Source organism: Kogia breviceps, chromosome 19 (assembly GCF_026419965.1).
Source record: "Kogia breviceps isolate mKogBre1 chromosome 19, mKogBre1 haplotype 1, whole genome shotgun sequence".
Taxonomy (NCBI): Eukaryota; Metazoa; Chordata; class Mammalia; order Artiodactyla; family Physeteridae; genus Kogia; species Kogia breviceps.
The window spans coordinates 44,557,551-44,575,784 of NC_081328.1; the positions used below are offsets into that span (position 1 = coordinate 44,557,551).

Sequence of the window (18,234 nt, forward strand, 5' to 3'; positions counted from 1 at the left end):
TAGTAAAATACTACTTCAGGAAACTTTTGAATGTATGTACTGGGTTGCTATGAAAAATGTCTTAGTGAGGGTCAGAGTAAAAAGAAGTCTGAAAGCCACTGCCTTAAAGCCATTTCTTTGATGTTAAAAACACTGCATTTGGGGCTTCCCTGGTGGCGCAGTGGTTGAGAATCCGCCTGCCAATGCAGGAGACACGGGTTCGTGCCCTGGTCCGGGAAGATCCCACATGCCGCGGAGCAACTAAGCCCGTGAGCCATGGCCGCTGAGCCTGTGCGTCCGGAGCCTGTGCTCCGCAACGGGAGAGGCCACAACAGTGAGAGGCCCGCATACCGAAAAAAAAAAAAAAAAAAAAAAAACCAAAAAAAAAACCCACTGCATTTACAAAACAAAAAACAAAAAACATTGCATAATCTTGCATATCTACCCTGCAAATAATTCTCAAATCTGAGAGACACAGCTGTGGCCCTTGTTCTATCATCATGGCTTGCTGGGAGACAGGAATACTGAGTCCTAGCTTCAATCTTTTTGTTCACAGAATTGGAATGCTGTGCTGTTCTATACACTGTGCTCTGCTTTCAAGGGGTAAGTCTTACTTATCTTTTAGCTGCAGGTTCATCTAAAATGACTATAGCCAGAACTGAGCATTAAATCTTAAATAAAGCCCACAAATAGCCTACCTGTTCCCACATGTGAAGAAGCAGCCTCTATCTCTTTAGAATTATATACAATAAAACTAACCATATAGTACGAAAGAATACTACCCATTTGCAGCATTTCTACGCATGGATTGAAATTTGGGTGTACAACTATACTTATCATAATACGAACCCAACACTTTTAATCTCGTTACACACTACACTCTCGGAAGTGAGGAAAATACAGTTCAAAAGTACCTCTACAAACTTCCTGCCCCTCTTTTAAAAATTATTTTACATTCCAGAGATTTTTGTTTTAAACAGGAAAAACAAACCTCTTTCCCCTCCTTAAATAATTTATTTGCCTCGTGGGCTGCGGCTGCCACCTGCTGGCTCTTCAGCTGACTCAGTTTGCTGTCTGGATTCCGTAACCTGGTGATAATCCGAGTGGAACCAGATGCTCCTCTTCCACCTCCAGGAGACTCACTTATTTCCCCATTAGACTTCTCTGATTTGAAATCACCTGTTATCAAATAAAAAGCCAAAAGTAATTGCTAACAGTAAGTAAATTACATATAGTAATAACACCTTACTTATCCAAAACCTCTATGTGGTAAGACAACTAAGATCCAGAAAATAAAAAGTCCTTGAACAGCCAAAGCAAATGCATTAATTCTTAAAAGTTTTACTCCAAAGAAAGTATGTCAGAACTTTACTGTGAGTCATTTATTATTTTACAGAAAATTCAAACATGCCAGGTTATCTGTTTTAAAGCTCAGCTACTAGAAAAGAGGAAGGGCTGCTACAGATTTACAAGTAACAAACATAACTCAAAATGCACGCTAATAAAATGTTGCCTTATATATTCGACATGGATTTTTGTATTAAAAGGATATAATTAATTTTAGAAAGATTTTCACGGAAATTCTGTTTAAATACCTAATAATTTAAAGCTTATACACATAAATGTCGAGTGAACTTTTTCCTAAAGAATCTAGATAATTATCTGTGTATGCAGATAACTGTACATGTGAAAATCAGCTACATTAGCTTTTTAAAATATAATAAAGGCCTCTCACATTTTCATATCTTAATTTTTTAAAGTGACAGATTTAACTGCCAAGGAGCAAGTTCTGCTTTTCCATATATCTCACTTCAGCTGAAAATTTCTATACGTTCTAAAACGATTGCATCACTATCCAATTTCCACTGGCCAGACAGTTGAACAGGATCTCATTTTTCTTTCTTAATTTAAAGCTTTTAAAAACTAAGACAGTGTGGCACTGGCACATGAAAAACCATGCAGAAAATATGGCACTGACTAAATCAAGATGGGGTAGGGGTACTGGGTATCTTGCCATCTCAGGCTGGAAAGCTAGTAACCCTTCAATGTGTGGTAGCAAAGCAGTTGGTTAGACTATCCACGAGTTTCTCTCAGCTCTCAGACCATGATTCTACCCATGCTAGAATTCTGTGCCAACACGATGAACTACAGCGGCAAGTTTTTTTTTTTTTTTTTGGCCACACCATGCGGCTTGTGGGATTTTAGCTCCCCAAGCAGCAACTGAACCCCGGCCCTCAGCAGTGAGAGTGTGGGGTCCCAACCACTGAACGGCCAGAGAGTTCCCGATAGCGGCTACTTCTTGGGAGTGTCTCTGAAGTCCTAAAATAAAGACTTTTAAGACATCGTTTAGTCAAGGCCGGACTTCCTAAAAGCAGAAAGGGAATGGCACAGCACTTTTTAAATTAAGCGCCTCAATTTAGAGCCAACAATCCAACAGGTGAGAGGCAATCCTTTGCCACTTGCTAAGTTTAGTGCAAATAAGGGAAAGGAGGCAGAAAATTCATCCCTGGGGGTATGACTTGAAGCAGCAGAGAGGGAACAAGGCTAAGAGTGGAGGTCATTGTCTAGCACACCCTGCCCAAAGGCCACATTCCTGTTTAAAGGAGTGAATCACTGTGATGCTGCCTGGCCCTATAGCCTCCTTCACTCACTGTTTAATGAGTCAAGAGGCAGGAGCATAGACAGACTTCGCTCACCCGGGGGCTGGGGCGGACAAACTGGGCAAGTAGAGGGGGTTTACCCTCAGGGACTCTGAGCCAAGTTTCTGGGCAAGAGGTACGAGCTGGGTATTCAGGCAATCTCTAAGGGGGTGTTACTGCCAGAAAAAACCCATACCTGTCCCACTGGGATGTGTAATTATTCAAACCTACAGCCGTTTCCGGCAGGCCATTCCTGACAGAAGTCAGCTGGATCTAGGCTGTTAAAGAAGAATGGCCTCCAGAAAGGGGATCTTCCCGTCTGCTTCTCATTTCTCATCCATATCCATTCTCCCAGAAAAGGGCAGCCAGGTTTATCAGAGAACACCGTCCACCGTCAGGTTAATGAGTGTTACATGTAGTTAAGTTCATAATTTGGCTCATGGATCGTAAGATCAAGATAAGCCACAATCAGACATAATCCAAATAAGACACACAATACACAGAAATCCTAGATACAGTTAAAATGACCAGATGTTCATTTTGGGAGAGAAGTTTTTGAAAAAATTTTCAGTTGTGGGTGAGATCTTTCCATTATGTTAGGCAGAGGCATTTTTTAATTTGAATACACACGTTTGTATCGAACTCAGGTGGAACTGTGGATATTTGCTGTTTCCTATCTTCACAGCATCTCTCCTTCTTTGGAAAACCGTTAGTACCCCACTCCAATTATATACTTTTGCTGGAGCCATCAATCATAATACCTTGCCTGCCCTGGCCACAGGAGTAGGAACAATATGTCCAAGATAGGCCACTCAAATTCCTTCCTCAAGGACTTTTGATTTGGAGCAGGAGTAGGGGCCTTGCCTTTGGGTCACAGACCTTGGAAAGATATGAATACAAACCGCTGATGCCATCTTCCCTGCCACTTGGGGAAAGCCTGTCTGTATTAGGAGAGAATGAGGTTAACACACAAACATATGCAGATCCAAAAGGTGAGACAGAAAGAGGAAAATGGAAAGAGGTTTGATACCTGGAGGTCCAGTTATGCCTGGTGATGGCTTGGACTTCCCAATTATATGAGCTAATTAAATTCCCTTTTCACTTAAGCTAGTTTAAGCTGGTTTGGTCACTTGCAATCGAAAAGGTTCTAATTAAGACAGATCTCCATCTCATATCATACACAAAATTATACACCAGAAGGATTAAAAATGAAGTTATAGAAGTATTATGTGAAATTACTGTAAAATATATGTATGTTCTTGGGATAGGGATGGTCTTCCTTAGTAAGACACAAAATCCAGAGAAATCCTAAAGAAAAAGACTGATAAATTTAACTGCACAAAAAATGTAAAAATTTCTTTATAAAACAACAGAAAGAGTTAAAAACAAGCAATGAATATGTAAATATATAGGTAAAATCAAAAATTAATACCCACAATACATAAAGCATTCCTAAAACTCATTTGGGAAAAATATCAAAATTCAGTAGGAACAAATCAGCAAAAAATATGAATAAGCAATTCACAGAAGCAAACATATGAAAAGAAAGTCAACCACATTAGTAAGCAGGGATATGCAAATTTTAAAATGAAATACTTTTCACCATTGGCAAAAATGTAACAGATAGATGATGTCAAATTCAGCGAGAATATGAAGAAATACACACACGTAAATGATTAGTATAAATTCCTTTTAACGTACAATTAAGCAGTAGCCATCACTATTTTTTAAATGTACCTACCATATGATCCAGCAATTCCATTTACTGTATCTATACTGCCAGAAATACAAGTACACAGAGATATATGGTGAGGATGTTAAAAAGCACCACTAGTTGTAATAATGAAAAAACTGTTAGCCTAAATGTCCATTAATAGAGAAATAGTAAATGAATTATGGTTCATCTGTACTATGGAGTACCATGCAGCAGTTAAAAAATGAATAAATTCAATTTATTACATGAAAAGAACCCCTACATGTATTACTGGGTGAAAAAAGCAAGATGCAGAACAACACATGCAGAATGATCCCGTTTATATTAAAAAAAAAAAAAAAAACTTTTTGTAAACGTACAGACATTAATGTAACTGCACGGAGAAAGATATAAAATGTCACACACCAAATAATGGTGGTTACCTTTGGGGAGGGGGTGTGAAAAAGATGTATTTTTTTTCCCAAGTGCTTTTTTATTTTTTTAAAACAAAAACACTGAGTGCAAGTGTCACTTGTTTAAAAAAAAAAAAAAAAAAAAAAAAAAAACGGAAAAGAAAATCCAAATCTTCCCACCCCCATCAAACTTTTATTTAAAAAATTAAAAATTAAAAAAATAAAAAAGCTCCTTTCAATGTATGAAGTGTATTCTTACCTATCTCTTCTTGAATAGAGACAGGTGTATGAGATTCTCTTTCTCCATTTTCAGGATCATCAGCTGCCTTAGCAGATTCACTCTGGGAAGAATTTAGTTCACTGCTGCTGTTACTGTTTTCCAGATTAGGCTGGGTGGAGGTAGTGGTAGCACTAGTGTTACTGCTGTCACATGTCTTGTTAGGTTCTTCTAGAAAAATAGAATATCTGATTTTTAAATTGGAAATCACATCAAAAACAACTAATTGTCAGAAAAGACATTTAATTGTTTTAGGGTTGCATTACAAAGCTAGATTTTAAAAAGCTGCTCATGTATGAACAGTGCAATGTATGAAAAGAAATTTGTAAACAACACCCTATGAATTGTTTTTTAAGTCTCCCAGTATTAACTCAGGCTTTTATCACCTTAGTGTATAGTACAAAGCAGACAATCTTTCAGAATAATAAAGTGATATAACAATCTCACAAAATTTATGATGTGCCAGATACTGCAGAAGTGATTTTGTGAAGAAAATCCCTCAAAATCTGAAATTTATATTCTTACTTTTCATAAGTATTCAAACAGTAGTCGAAACAGAATTAAACAGGATTATTTATCTCTAAGGTTTTCTGCCTCAATTTTATACCCCCAAATTTAACTAGAAGGTAATGCCTAAGTGATTGTTAATTTTAAGACCAATATAATAGTCTCACTAAGAGTATATATAGTTTCTAAAATTATATCAAAATGAATGCTACCATGAACTGAAAGCCTAGGTCTTTCCTCGTCAGTTCAGAAATCTAGAGCCTCCCTGTGCATTTCATTTTGCCACTATTAAGATACCTTTTAAATCAATCCCCTAAATTAAAAGTCATTGATAGTATATCACAAAGCCTATCTGTAATGCATCATGAGCTCCTAAATTTTTTTTTGAGTGAAAAAACCAACAACCTGATAGAAAAATGGGAAAAATATATGAACAGTGACGAAAGACATGAAAATGGTGGGAATTCCCTGGCGGTCCAGTGGTTCAGACTCCGCACTGCCAAGGGCCCCAGTTCAATCCCTGGTCAGGGAACTAAAATCTCACAAGCCATGTGATTCAGCCACAAAAAAGAAAAAGAAAAAGAAAAATGGCCTTTAAACATGGAAATATGCTCACTTAATTCAAAGTCAGAGAAATGCAAAGTAAAATCGTATAGAGAAACTACCTCTCAGCTACCAGACTGGCCAAAAATCCAAGTCTCACGATACACTCAGGCAGAGAGGCAGTAGGTTAAGAGGTACTGCCACACATTGTTGTAGGACTGTAAAATGGTGCAAACTGGATAAAAGGGAACTGACAATATCTAGAAAAGTTACAGATGCATTTAATCTTAACCTAGCAATCCCATGTCCATAAATCTACCCTGAAATACACTGGCAAAAATACTAAATTACTGATATTTACAGAGGTATTCACTGTAGCACTATTTATAATGGCAAAAGACCAGAAAAAACAAAATGCCCATCAATATGGTACTGGCTGAATAAAAGGTGGTACATACAATAAAATATCATGCACCATAACAAGGACTGAGAAAAATAATTATATCCACCTATGAAATGATCTCAAGATTAAATGTAAAAAGAAAGATGCAGAACAGTACTTAGAGTATGCTAATTCATGTAAGAAAGGGAGAGAAATATGAATTTATGCACATATTTTGCTTTTCTATACGAAAAAAAAAAACAACACTAGAAGAATAACCAAAACTTAATAAAAATGGCTACCTGTAAGGGAAAGGAAGGAAATGGTTACCTAGAGAAGGAAGGGATGAAAGTGAAAATTCTCTGAATAGATAACAGTTACAAAGTTTGACTTTGGAATCATGTAAATGTTTTACATTTTTAAAAAATTCAAGTTAGAGGGCTTCCCTGGTGGCGCAGTGGTTGAGAGTCCGCCTGCCAATGCAGGGGACACGGGTTCGTGCCCGGGTCCGGGAAGATCCCACATGCCGCAGAGCGCCTGGGCCCGTGAGCCATGGCCGCTGAACCTGCGCGTCCGGAGCCTGTGCTCCGCAACGGGAGAGGCCACAAGAGTGAGAGGCCCGCGTACCGCAAAAATAAATAAAGAAAGAAAAATTTAAGAAATAAGGAACCAGGGCTTCTTGCAGGAATTACTGATTCCAGGTCTAGGGTAAGAAATGTATAAGATAAGCCGCATACATCTTATTCTGCCAAAAAGCAAAAAAGCAAAAGAAACTACTGGGGTCATACACAGCAAAAAGGACTCAAAAGTCAACATAAAGGGGCTCCTGAAAATCAATATAACCAAATAAATGATAACTACAATTGACTGAAACAAACTGCATACATAAAGACCCACGAGTTCAAACAGATACTTAAAATGAGAAAATCACGCCCCTCCTCCCAAAGTTCATAACTCAAAAATCACCACTGAAGGTAACTGGACACCAACTCCTGACTCTGAAAATCAGAATTCAAGAGAAATAATTAAGCATTTATTTCTGCTCTAATTATATTTCAAGGTATTCAAATAGACTTAGTTAATGAGGGAAAATTCTTTACAGAAGAATTTCAGTTAAAAAAATACTGAAGGGCTTCCCTGGTGGCGCAGTGGTTGAGAATCCGCCTGCCGATGCAGGGAACACGGGTTCATGCCCCGGTCCGGGAAGATCCCACATACCGCGGAGCGGCTGGGTCCGTGAGCCCTGGCCGCTGAGCCTGTGCGTCCGGAGACTGTGCTCCACAACGGGAGAGGCCACAAGAGTGAGAGGCCAGCGTACCGCAAAAAAAAAAAAAAACTGAAAAAATTATAGAATTAGAAATCATATACTATAACTTCCAAATAGACAGCTGATTTTGAACTCACTGATCAATCTTAGAATTTTTAAAGGTAAAACATACAGACATCATGATGAGCCTTTTGATGCAATAGGATGTAAAATACCCAGAACACAGCTTATGAAGAAGCATTCTTGCCAAAAATAGTTGAAAATGAATTTAATCAAGCCTTCAGAACAAATTAAACACTAAGAAGAAGGAAAGAAAATCCTGGATGTGGGATATTCCATAGGAGGATATACTAGGATTCTTTAAAAAGTCAGGGAAGGGGAGAAGGCTCTAGATTAAGAGACTCAGCAGATATAAAACCAAATGTCATGTCATGTGGGGATCTTATTTGGAGTTATTTAAAACACAGCCAATGTTTAAAAAAAATTTTTAAGTGAGGAAATTCAAATTGACTGGATAGTAGATGATAGTAAGGAATTGCTGTCAATTTTATGAAAATGATAATGGCACTGTAATTATATAAGAAAATGTCCATATTCTTTAGAAATGTATGTAGGACTGATATAACATGATGTCTGGGATTTGCTTTAAAATACTGCAGTAAGGAAACAACCCAAATTCACATCAACAGGAAAGGGGATAAACTGTGGTATAGTTACACAGAGGAGTAATACAGTTAATGTGAAAGAACTCCAGCAACATACAACATTATATCAGTAATATAAAGCGAAAAGATTAAGTTCCCCTAAGTTATACTTAACACATCCACTTAATAAGATATACTCAACACAACACACTTGCTACACAGTTTAAAACAACTGAAACAGAAATACATAGTTTTTAGCAAACCATGTAGATCAACTCAATGAAGCAACAGTTATGTGGGTTATACATCACTTTGACCTCTAGTATCAATAGTCTTAATTCTACTGGATTTCTGTTATAAAAAGGAAAGAAATATTAGTGAATACAGGATTCAGGGTGACAATCACTTCAGGTGGGGTGGATGGATGCAGGCGATGAAACTGGGGAGATGGCTCGATACAGGTGAGTTTCAAAGCAGGACTTAGACTTCTGTTTTGGGTGATAGGTTCCTAGGTGTTTATTTCATTAATAAAGATCATTTCAAACGTGAATGAATAAATTAAGGCGGACTACGCAATGACCAAGGATGAGTGCAATTAACTAAGGATTATGATTTATCTGATAGTGTACATCTGGGGTCAAAGGGGGGATGATTTTTTAAAATTTGAGTTCTCCCCACTCAAAAAAGCAGTTAAAAAAAAAAGCATGAGTAAAACTAGTATGACAAAATATTGATGATTTTCTAATCTAAGTGTTAAAATATGGGGGAGGGGTCACTATACTATTCTCTTAACTTTTGTGCATGTTCATAATAAGAAAATTTTATATGAAAGATAGAAATGGCAAACTGAAAATCTGACAGCTGCAAACCAGTAATGTAATCAACTAACTCACGTTGGAAAATGCATATTTTTGGAAGAAAAGAAGTCTCACATGAATAGCATCAAATTCCTCACTAATCATTCCTTTCACATCTGTAGATCTAGTTTTGAAATGTGCTGTATTCTTAATTTATAATTGTCTAAAAATCATCTTCTCGAATAATGAAACAGTATATAAACATCCCCTCATTTATGAGCTCAGAATTCAGAGTACATTTTCTCACAGAAGTATAATAAAAAGTGATTGGGTTCTAGACTAGCCCACAAAAAACTATTTCAGCATACAATACACCCCAAGTATGGTTTTAACCAAGACAATAACTCTGGGATAGGACTTAAGAGATTCCACCTAATCATATCTTAAAATACTTCATAGAAAGTGCTCTCTGCTATTAGGAAGATAACGGTACTTCATAAAAGAATAGGCAGTCAATCCCATCCCAAGGTATTTTGATCTTAAAAAAAAATATTACCCCACTGAAATCAAACTGAATTCAGAATCTATCTATTCTGAATTCAGAATCTAAACTTTCAAGGTGCTAACAAGCTGAGGACTACCATAACTCATAATACACAACTTTTTTGTTGACTTGTCCCAAGTTAATTTGCCTTAAGTTTTCCTCCATTTCAGTTGAGAGGAATTGTTCTAGAACTCTTTACATCCTTACTTCATTAGGATTAAAGAAGTCTCAAGCATTTGCTTTAAAACACCACAAAGAAGGTATCACCTACCAAGAGTCCTCACAGTTCAAATATTCTAGACTAGAAGCTAAAACCAAACACATTTAAAAGAATAAGAAACAAAAGAGTAATATTTAGCTGCAGAACCTCCAAAAGCCATTATCAATCAAGTCAATGAGGTAAAAGTAAACGGGAAACACATCAGTTCAGCATCCAGTATCAGCAGCCTCTTACATCCACTTAATTTCCTTATAATAAAATCCAAACCTAAAGCAAAGTACTACTTTTTAAGATGTCATTATCCCAAAAAGTTAAGAAACAGGTTAAATTAATATGTTCTTATAGTTCAACTTTACAGATGTTAGACTTTCAATATGTCCATGGAAACACTTTCAAAGCAATTATGAATAGTTATGGAAATAAAGCCAGTTTTATCTACTGCTGCTATTTTCTTTCTTTCTTTTTTTTTTTTTTGCTGCTGCTATTTTCTTAGTCCCAGGCATTAAATCTAGAGGCATAACTTTAATAAAACAAATGGTGTCTGCATTATATGTTTGAATACAAATTCTCAATAGTACATTTGAGGTTAAGATGCTAGAAAGACACATGCCCCTGTCTCTCCTTATATATTGAAAAACTGACAATCTGGTACAAAAGTTTCTAATCTAAAATCCAGAACAAAAGTGTAATTCTGAAATTGAGCTATTTGTTAACTGCAAAGAAGTTATACTGAATAATAAACAGTACACTCGCTGTAAGGGGTCATTTTTGGCAACATAACCATTTTCATGAACTGAAGTGAAATGTCTGGAATACAGATGCAGCGGGGGAAAATCTGAGGAACAGATATTCAGAGATTAACTTTTTTAAGTGATGTCTACAAACATTTCCCAAAATATGGCCCAACTTTTCAGTTTAAACTTCAATCTCAGCCACATAAAATCTTTCTGAATCATACCCAATTTTAAATATGAAATCTGCCCATTTTTCTTATGTTCTCTCTCCTTTAGATTTTTAGACCACAGATTTATAATTTTTCCTTTACATAATGTCGTCTACCATAAGAAAATGATAGTGCTCTCTGACAGGACTTGACAAAATGCAGCTTGAAATAAATTAATATGCATATCCATATATATGTATACACAGGTGTGTATATATTTCTAAAGAAATTCTAAAGTAGATGTATTTTGAAAGAGATTTTAAATTCTCGGGTTATTTTTAAGTATCTTTCTATTCCAGAATGTATAAAAAATACAAACGCTAATCAAAAGAAAGCTGCTGTAGTTTAGTAGTATTATTAAAGATAAAGGACATTTCACAAAGATAAATTTAATTCAACAATATAAAAATTATGTGTACCTAATAACACAGGCTCAAACTATCTAATGCAAAAACTAAAAATATTTAAAAGATAAAAAGGCAAACAGTAAATAGAAATAACTTAAAAGTATCTTGCATATGTTATAAAGCAGAGACACACCATTATAAAGCAATTATACTCCAATAAAGATGTTTAAAAAAAATTATCTTGCATAGAGCGAAAAAAAATAGCAAAGATATAGATTTCAACAACACAATTAAAACCCTGACCTAGCTGTTCTGTACTGCACCCCAAAACTAAAAATAGATATCCTCTTCGAGCTTACATGAGACAGTTTATCAACATTAACCAAATGCTGGACCACAAGACAAGCCTCAACAAATCCTAAAGGACATAAATCATGTACAGAATGTTCTCTGACTACAGTGTATTAAAGTAGAAATCAATAAAAAAAGATAACTAGAAATCTCTAGGACTTCCCTGGTGGTGCAGTGGTTAAGAATCCGCCTGCCAATGCACGGGACATGGGTTCGAGCCATAGTCCAGGAAGATCTCACAGACCGCAGAGCAACTAAGCCCATGCGCCACAACTACTGAGCCTGAGCTCTACAGCCTGAGAGCCACAACTACTGAGCAGCATGCCACAACTACTGAAGCCTGCGTGCCTAGAGCCTGTGCTCCACAACAAGAGAAGCCACTGGAATGAGAAGCCCGCGCACTGCAAGGAAGAGTAGCCCCCACTCACCACAACTAGAGAAAGCCTGCACATAGCAATGAAGACCCAAAGCAGCCAAAATCTAATTAATTAATTTTTTTTTTTAAAAAAGAAAATCTCTAAATGTTTAAGTATTAAACAATATATTTCTAAATAAGCAATGGGTTAAAAAAATTACATCATAATAGAAATTAGAAAGTATTTTAAACTGAATGATAAAGACAAAATAACATATTAAAGTTTGTGAGATGCAGCTACAGGAGTACAGAGGGAAATTTCATAGCCTTGACAACAGACATAGAAAAAATAAAAAATAATCAAAGCATCCAACTTAAGAAGCTAGAAGAAAAAAATAATAAAGAGGGTATGAGATATATGTATATGTATAACTGATTCACGTTGTTATAAAGCAGAAACTAGCACACCATTGTAAAGCAATTATACTCCAATAAAGACGTTAAAAAAAAAAAAAAAAAAAAAGAGGGTATGAGAGGGACTTCCCTGGCGGTCCAGTGGTTAGGGCTTCGCCTTCCAGTGCAGGGGGTGCAGGTTCAATCCCTGGTCAGGGAGCTAAGATCCCACATGCCTCATGGCCAAAAAACCAAAACATAAAACAGAAGCAATACTGTAATAAATTCAATAAAGACTCTAAAAATGGTCCACAACCAAAAAAAAAAAAAAGAGAGTATGGGAAACTTATGGAGGTGATGGATATGTTTATGTCATAGATTGTGGTGATGGTTTCACAGGTATATATTTATCTCCAAACTCATCAAGTGTATATATTAAATATGTACAGCTTTTTGTATATCAATTATACCTCAATAGAGTGGTTTTGAAAAAAAAAAAACAGGGAAGAAAAATTCACAAAAATGAAAAAAATAAAAGGAATGAAATAAAAATAAAATAACAAACTAGAAAAAATATAGAGGATAAAGAAAGCACAAAGTTATTTTTAAAAGACTCATAAAAATTGTTAATAGTCTTATGAAATGATTAAGAGAAAACAGATAACCAATTTCTTGACTGAAAAAAAAGATCACTACAGATGCTATAGACATTTACAAAATAGGATGTTATTATGTCAATAAAATTTTAAATTTAAATGAAATGGTAGATTCCTAGAAAAATAAAATTTATTAAAACTGACACAAGAAAATATGAATAGCCTACTATCTACCAAAGAAATGAAATCTACAATTAATAACTTTCCCACAATGAAAACTCTAGGACCAGAAGACTTTAGCAAACATTTAAGGAATAAATAACACCAACCCACAGAAACTCTTGCAGACAAAAGGAAACGTGGGAACTTGTACCAACTCATTTTATGAGGCCAGCATAATCTAGGCATCAAATCCTGACACAGACATTATCACAGAAAGAAAACTGCAGGTCAATCTCATTCATGAAAGTTGATGCAAAGATCCTAAACAAAATATTAAAAAATGAAATGCAACAATACATAAGAACAAGGACATATCACAACCAAGTTGTATTTATTCCAGGAATATGATGAGATTGGGTTAACATTTTTTTAATATCAATGGAGAAACTTTTGCTTCCAGTCAGGATGGAGTAGAGGGACTGGACTTTAGCCCAGCCAATGAAACAGCCACACACACAGAAAATAGACCACTTGATAGAAAATGAACAAAAGAACTGACAGGCAATCCACAAAAGAAGTTATCCAAGTGACTAATATATATATATATATACAGGCGTGCGCACGCTCGCACACACGTGCGCACACACACGCACACACACACACACACACACACGAAAGGTGCTCAACATCCTTAGTCACCAGGGAACTACAAGTTCAAATTACAATAAGATATCCTTACATTCCTACCAGAATGGCTAAAATAAACGGGGGGGGGGGGGGATTAAAGAATTACATGACATTCTTATAATACACAGAAAAACTCTTTTCGGATTTCCAATACAGTATTATTAACTATAATTATTGACTTTTGATAGGATTACCAGTATTTCTTTTCTTGTTTTGCTCACCTAAATTTTCTAATTTGTTTTTCAAAAATATGCACACAGCTCCTATAATAAAAAAAATTTTTTTCATTTTTATAAAAGGCAAAAGGAAAGGCATAATAACATTCTTGGTGTGATATAACTTATTTTGAGTATAATTTTAATTTTAAAAACCTTAAAATATTTATTACTGGTTAACTTACATTTTCATGTCAAAATATATTGTGACAATGGTTTTCTATGATAACATTATGGTTTGAGATGTTGTTAAAAAAAACTTACATGACCACATGCAAACATAAAATTAATCTGTTAGTACATACAGAATTGGAATGGTCAAATCATTCAACACTGAGCCATTAGTATGTGAGTACTTAAAACCAAAATATCTGCCACTATGGTCTGGTGATAAAATATAAAAATAAGTCTATTAGACAAAAACAGCTAAATGAATTTTAAAAAGCATGAAGATTATGATGAGTTTCAAGCACTAAATGCAAGAACATCTGTCAAACTCCAAATGTTAGGTGACAGCTTAGCAATCAGGGATGGCACTTATGTAAGCAAGCAGCATGAATGAACGCATACTTTGAAGTTTTAGGTGACATTCAGCTTTTACTCCTAAAGGGAAGGATTTCCCCCCATTACAGAGGCACTGATACACTGCCCTCTGTACCTGGTACATCCGGGGGGAGCTCAGATGCCACCTTCTTCTCTGCCATGTTGCTGCTATCGTGGGTTTCTGAGAGACACCCCACGGGACTCCTCCCTTCAGAGGGACTAGTCTCTTCTGAAGAAGCATTTGTTGTGTTGTCGCCAAGATTTGCTGACACAGAGTTACCTTTATCCCCAACTTCTGTTGGCTCTACAGTAAAATGCACAACAAAACTTTAAAGATATCCTTTAAAATTGCTTTAGGACAAATGGCCACATTCAGTCAACTACGAAAAATGAATGACCACCAAAAAACCTGGCTTCTGTTCGATGGCCATTTTGAAGCAATTAGATTCTGGGATAATTCTGCAGCAGGTGATCCAAAGGGTTTTTAAGAATATTTGATATATTAAGAATGTTTAAGTAGTTAACATAAAAAGGAACGTATTATATCACATACAAAAGTGTACATTCTGGTACAAAAACAGTGATTTTCACCAACAAATCTTCCAGGGGAATGGCACCTGATTAAGAAGTATAAATAGAGACACGGGGATAACATTATAGTAAATCCACCAATATATAAAGCTCATTACAATGACTGTACATGTTATAAGGAGGAAGCATATCCTACTCTCTTCAGAAATGTAAAATTAAATAGTTGTTGGCAATAAAAAAAGATTCCTTTTCATTTTGCAAGTAAAACTGGAGTTTTCATAAACAACACTGATGAAATATTTCTTTTTAACCAAATAATGTTTTTACCCTCAGATTTTCCTTGCTCAGGACCATCTGGTGTTTTGTCATCACTGTCTTTTTCAAGACTCTGGTCTTCAAACTCCTCTCTGCTTTTCTCAGCATCTTTGGAGTTATTATTCTCAGTCTCATTCTTCTCCTTTTCTATTTCTTCTGGACTTTTAACAATATCAATGTCTCCTTTTTTGGCTCTTATAGATTCCAAAATTTCTTCTATAATAAAACAAATAAAAAATTATGTTTCCATATATACCAAGTATAAAAGTACTACAAATGCCACTTAAGAGCTTCAATACAAGCTATTAAAGATAAATTTGCTAAAAGCATTAAGAGCTATGAAATAAGGACCAGGATTACCAGTAACATTTTGATGTTTAGAGAACTCAATCGATTTGGTTATCTTCACTTCTAGAAAATACATGCTAATATAGGCTCTAATTTCTTTTTTAAAAAAAGAAAGAAAAAAAATTAGTCTATCTTTTAAAATTGAGATTGATGTAGATTACTGTGATATCCTCTGCCATAGGAGAAAACCTGTAAGCTGACACAGACCCACGGTCTGGGCAGTGTGGTACAGTAACAAAAACCTAGAGACCCAGAACCTAGCACAGATCTGACCTGAATTAACTACGTGAGCCTGGGGGTAGGCTAGTGAATCTTCAGGCCTCCACTGTAAAATGAGAAAACAGAGGCCCATTTGGAAACATTTCTCTCTGAAGTCCCATAACTTTCTAAAAGTCACTAAACCCCTAATGGCTCTAATTTTCTTTCAACTTGGGTGGAGGGATACTACGGTGTGGGTGCAGACCACAAGTTATATCAGCAGAGACTCCTGTATATTAATAATGTTCTTTGGGTTATGATCCAATACTATCATTTTTGCTTTGTTGCTCAAATCCATCCAGCTTTTGGCCACTGGGAGCTTTTCCAGGTAAGTCCTGTATCCTTTAAACACATGAGTCCTATATCCTTTAAACACACTTCCTTCCCTCCTTCCTTCTTTCTGTGCTTCCTTACTTTCCAGCACTGCAAGATGTTCCAGATTCACCTTGTATTTTCTCTGCCCCAGCCCTAGAATACACCATCTCTCAAGGAGTCTTGATTCTTTTTTTAACTGGAGAATGAGATTTAGAAGTCATGATCTGGGCACTATGTGTACTTGGCACTATTGGGGCACCAACAGACCTAGAAAATGTATATATGTACACTAACCTATGTATATCTACATCTTTATTGTTTCTGTATCTATCTCTCTCTGTGTGTGGGGGGGGGTATGTGTGTGGTTCATTCAAGCATTGCTCTCTTGTTTTTTTGTAACTTCGGTTCATTCAAGCATTGCTCTCTTGTTTTTTTGTAACTTCTCTGATGGAAGTTCTGTTTTCATTACAATATATTTATTTGGTCAATCCTGTTATACACAGTAAAACAGCTTCAGAATTGCTAAATTGTACTCTCATGAGAGATACATTTACCAACTAGAGTACAACGTTTGTAAACAAGAAGAAACATCTTTAATGTCAATGCCATGCACCCATGGTACTTCTTTATGGATTTTTAAATTTCCTTGTTTACATTTCCTTTCTTTAAATGTTCTCTACCTTCACTTTCATCAATATTTCCTAAATTGTAGGTTTCCTAGGATTAGAAAAACCTTGTAAAGTCATCACTGGAAAACACTGACCTCTCTGGTAAAGAGATTACCATTAAGGCGGTTAATTCCTTACTCTCTCTCAACCTCTCTACTGCTAATTCCTGTAAGAATTCTAAGCCAATGATTATATGAACATCTAAGGACACCTGTAGGACAACAATTTCAAACAGAAGGAATCCTAATTGGTATATTTTCTGTCTTCTTCGTCATCCAAGTCACCCCGGATCCTTTTTTTACATCATTTCCTTATATCCTTTTACCTATCTATACACCTATACTGTTTTCAGTTCCTATTTCCCCGAGCTGCATTTACTCTTGCTAAGTGCACTAAACCTATCAATGGAAGTATCTCAATCACTCTTTTTTAAAGAACTTTTTATTTAGAAAAATAAAATTTATTTACCAATTACTTGCTTTTCTTAGAGTCATATTATTTCTTACTTTCAAACAGAGATCCCACCTGATCTTCAACTGCCAGCTTTTCCAAACCAAAATGTTACACATTCACCCCAACTTCCCTCATGCCATTTAATGGGGATTAAACATTTTTTAAAAAAACCTACAAATTAGATCATCTAAATTAGATAAAAAGCACAGGTAGGATGACCAAAGATCTCTGATTTTCTATAAAGGTTCTAATTTCAAATATTCTATCTTGTTGTCTACTCTATCAAGTATACAAATATTTATCAGTCTATATGTCTGTATTTTCAGTTCAAAACCTATGGTGCTCATAGCCAGAAGAAAAATAGACCAAAAAGGTCAGGGGGAGAAAAAAACATTAAGGGATGAAAGAAAAAATCATCAGTTTAGGTTGTATCTGATCTACAATAAATATGCATATTCTATAAACATTCTATACTCTGCAGGAATATTTCAAAATTAAACAGAAAGAATTAACCTACCAAACTTTAAAAATCATCTCCTCTCAGAAAAATTTATTCCAAAAATAAAACTCCCTTCAAGCAAGCAAAATAATGCATATAAAACACAGTCACCAAAAAGGTATATGATAAAACAATTTACAGTTACAGATCTATAATAAATTGTAGAATCTAGATGATGGGCTTATGGGTATTTATTGTATAATTCTTCCACCTCCTGTATATTTGAAAATTTTCAAGAAATATTAGGAAAAAATAGAAAAATTCAACTACTGAAAAATAGAATTAAACTCTCCTACAGTGGTCATACATGTATATAAAAACCAGAGGGCTTAAAAGTTGAAAGGATTTAT

At 35.6% G+C, this 18,234-nt stretch overlaps 1 protein-coding gene across 18 annotated transcripts in view; it reads right to left on the reverse strand.

Moving 5' to 3' along the window:
* Nucleotides 1–18,234, reverse strand: part of BPTF (bromodomain PHD finger transcription factor) — a 134,691-nt gene that overhangs the window by 63,836 nt on the left and 52,621 nt on the right. For 13 of the 18 annotated variants that reach the window (XM_067022240.1, XM_059046881.2, XM_059046874.2 and 10 more), the window contains exons 4-8: nucleotides 15,356–15,559; nucleotides 14,613–14,801; nucleotides 13,961–14,002; nucleotides 4,984–5,172; nucleotides 971–1,158 (exon numbers count right to left, since the gene is read on the reverse strand). In XM_067022240.1, the coding sequence (XP_066878341.1) occupies nucleotides 971–1,158; nucleotides 4,984–5,172; nucleotides 13,961–14,002; nucleotides 14,613–14,801; nucleotides 15,356–15,559 (812 nt within the window). The remainder of the gene's footprint in view (nucleotides 1–970; nucleotides 1,159–4,983; nucleotides 5,173–13,960; nucleotides 14,003–14,612; nucleotides 14,802–15,355; nucleotides 15,560–18,234) is intronic. The other 5 variants (XM_059046883.2, XM_059046876.2, XM_067022232.1 and 2 more) reach the window with 2 other exon arrangements.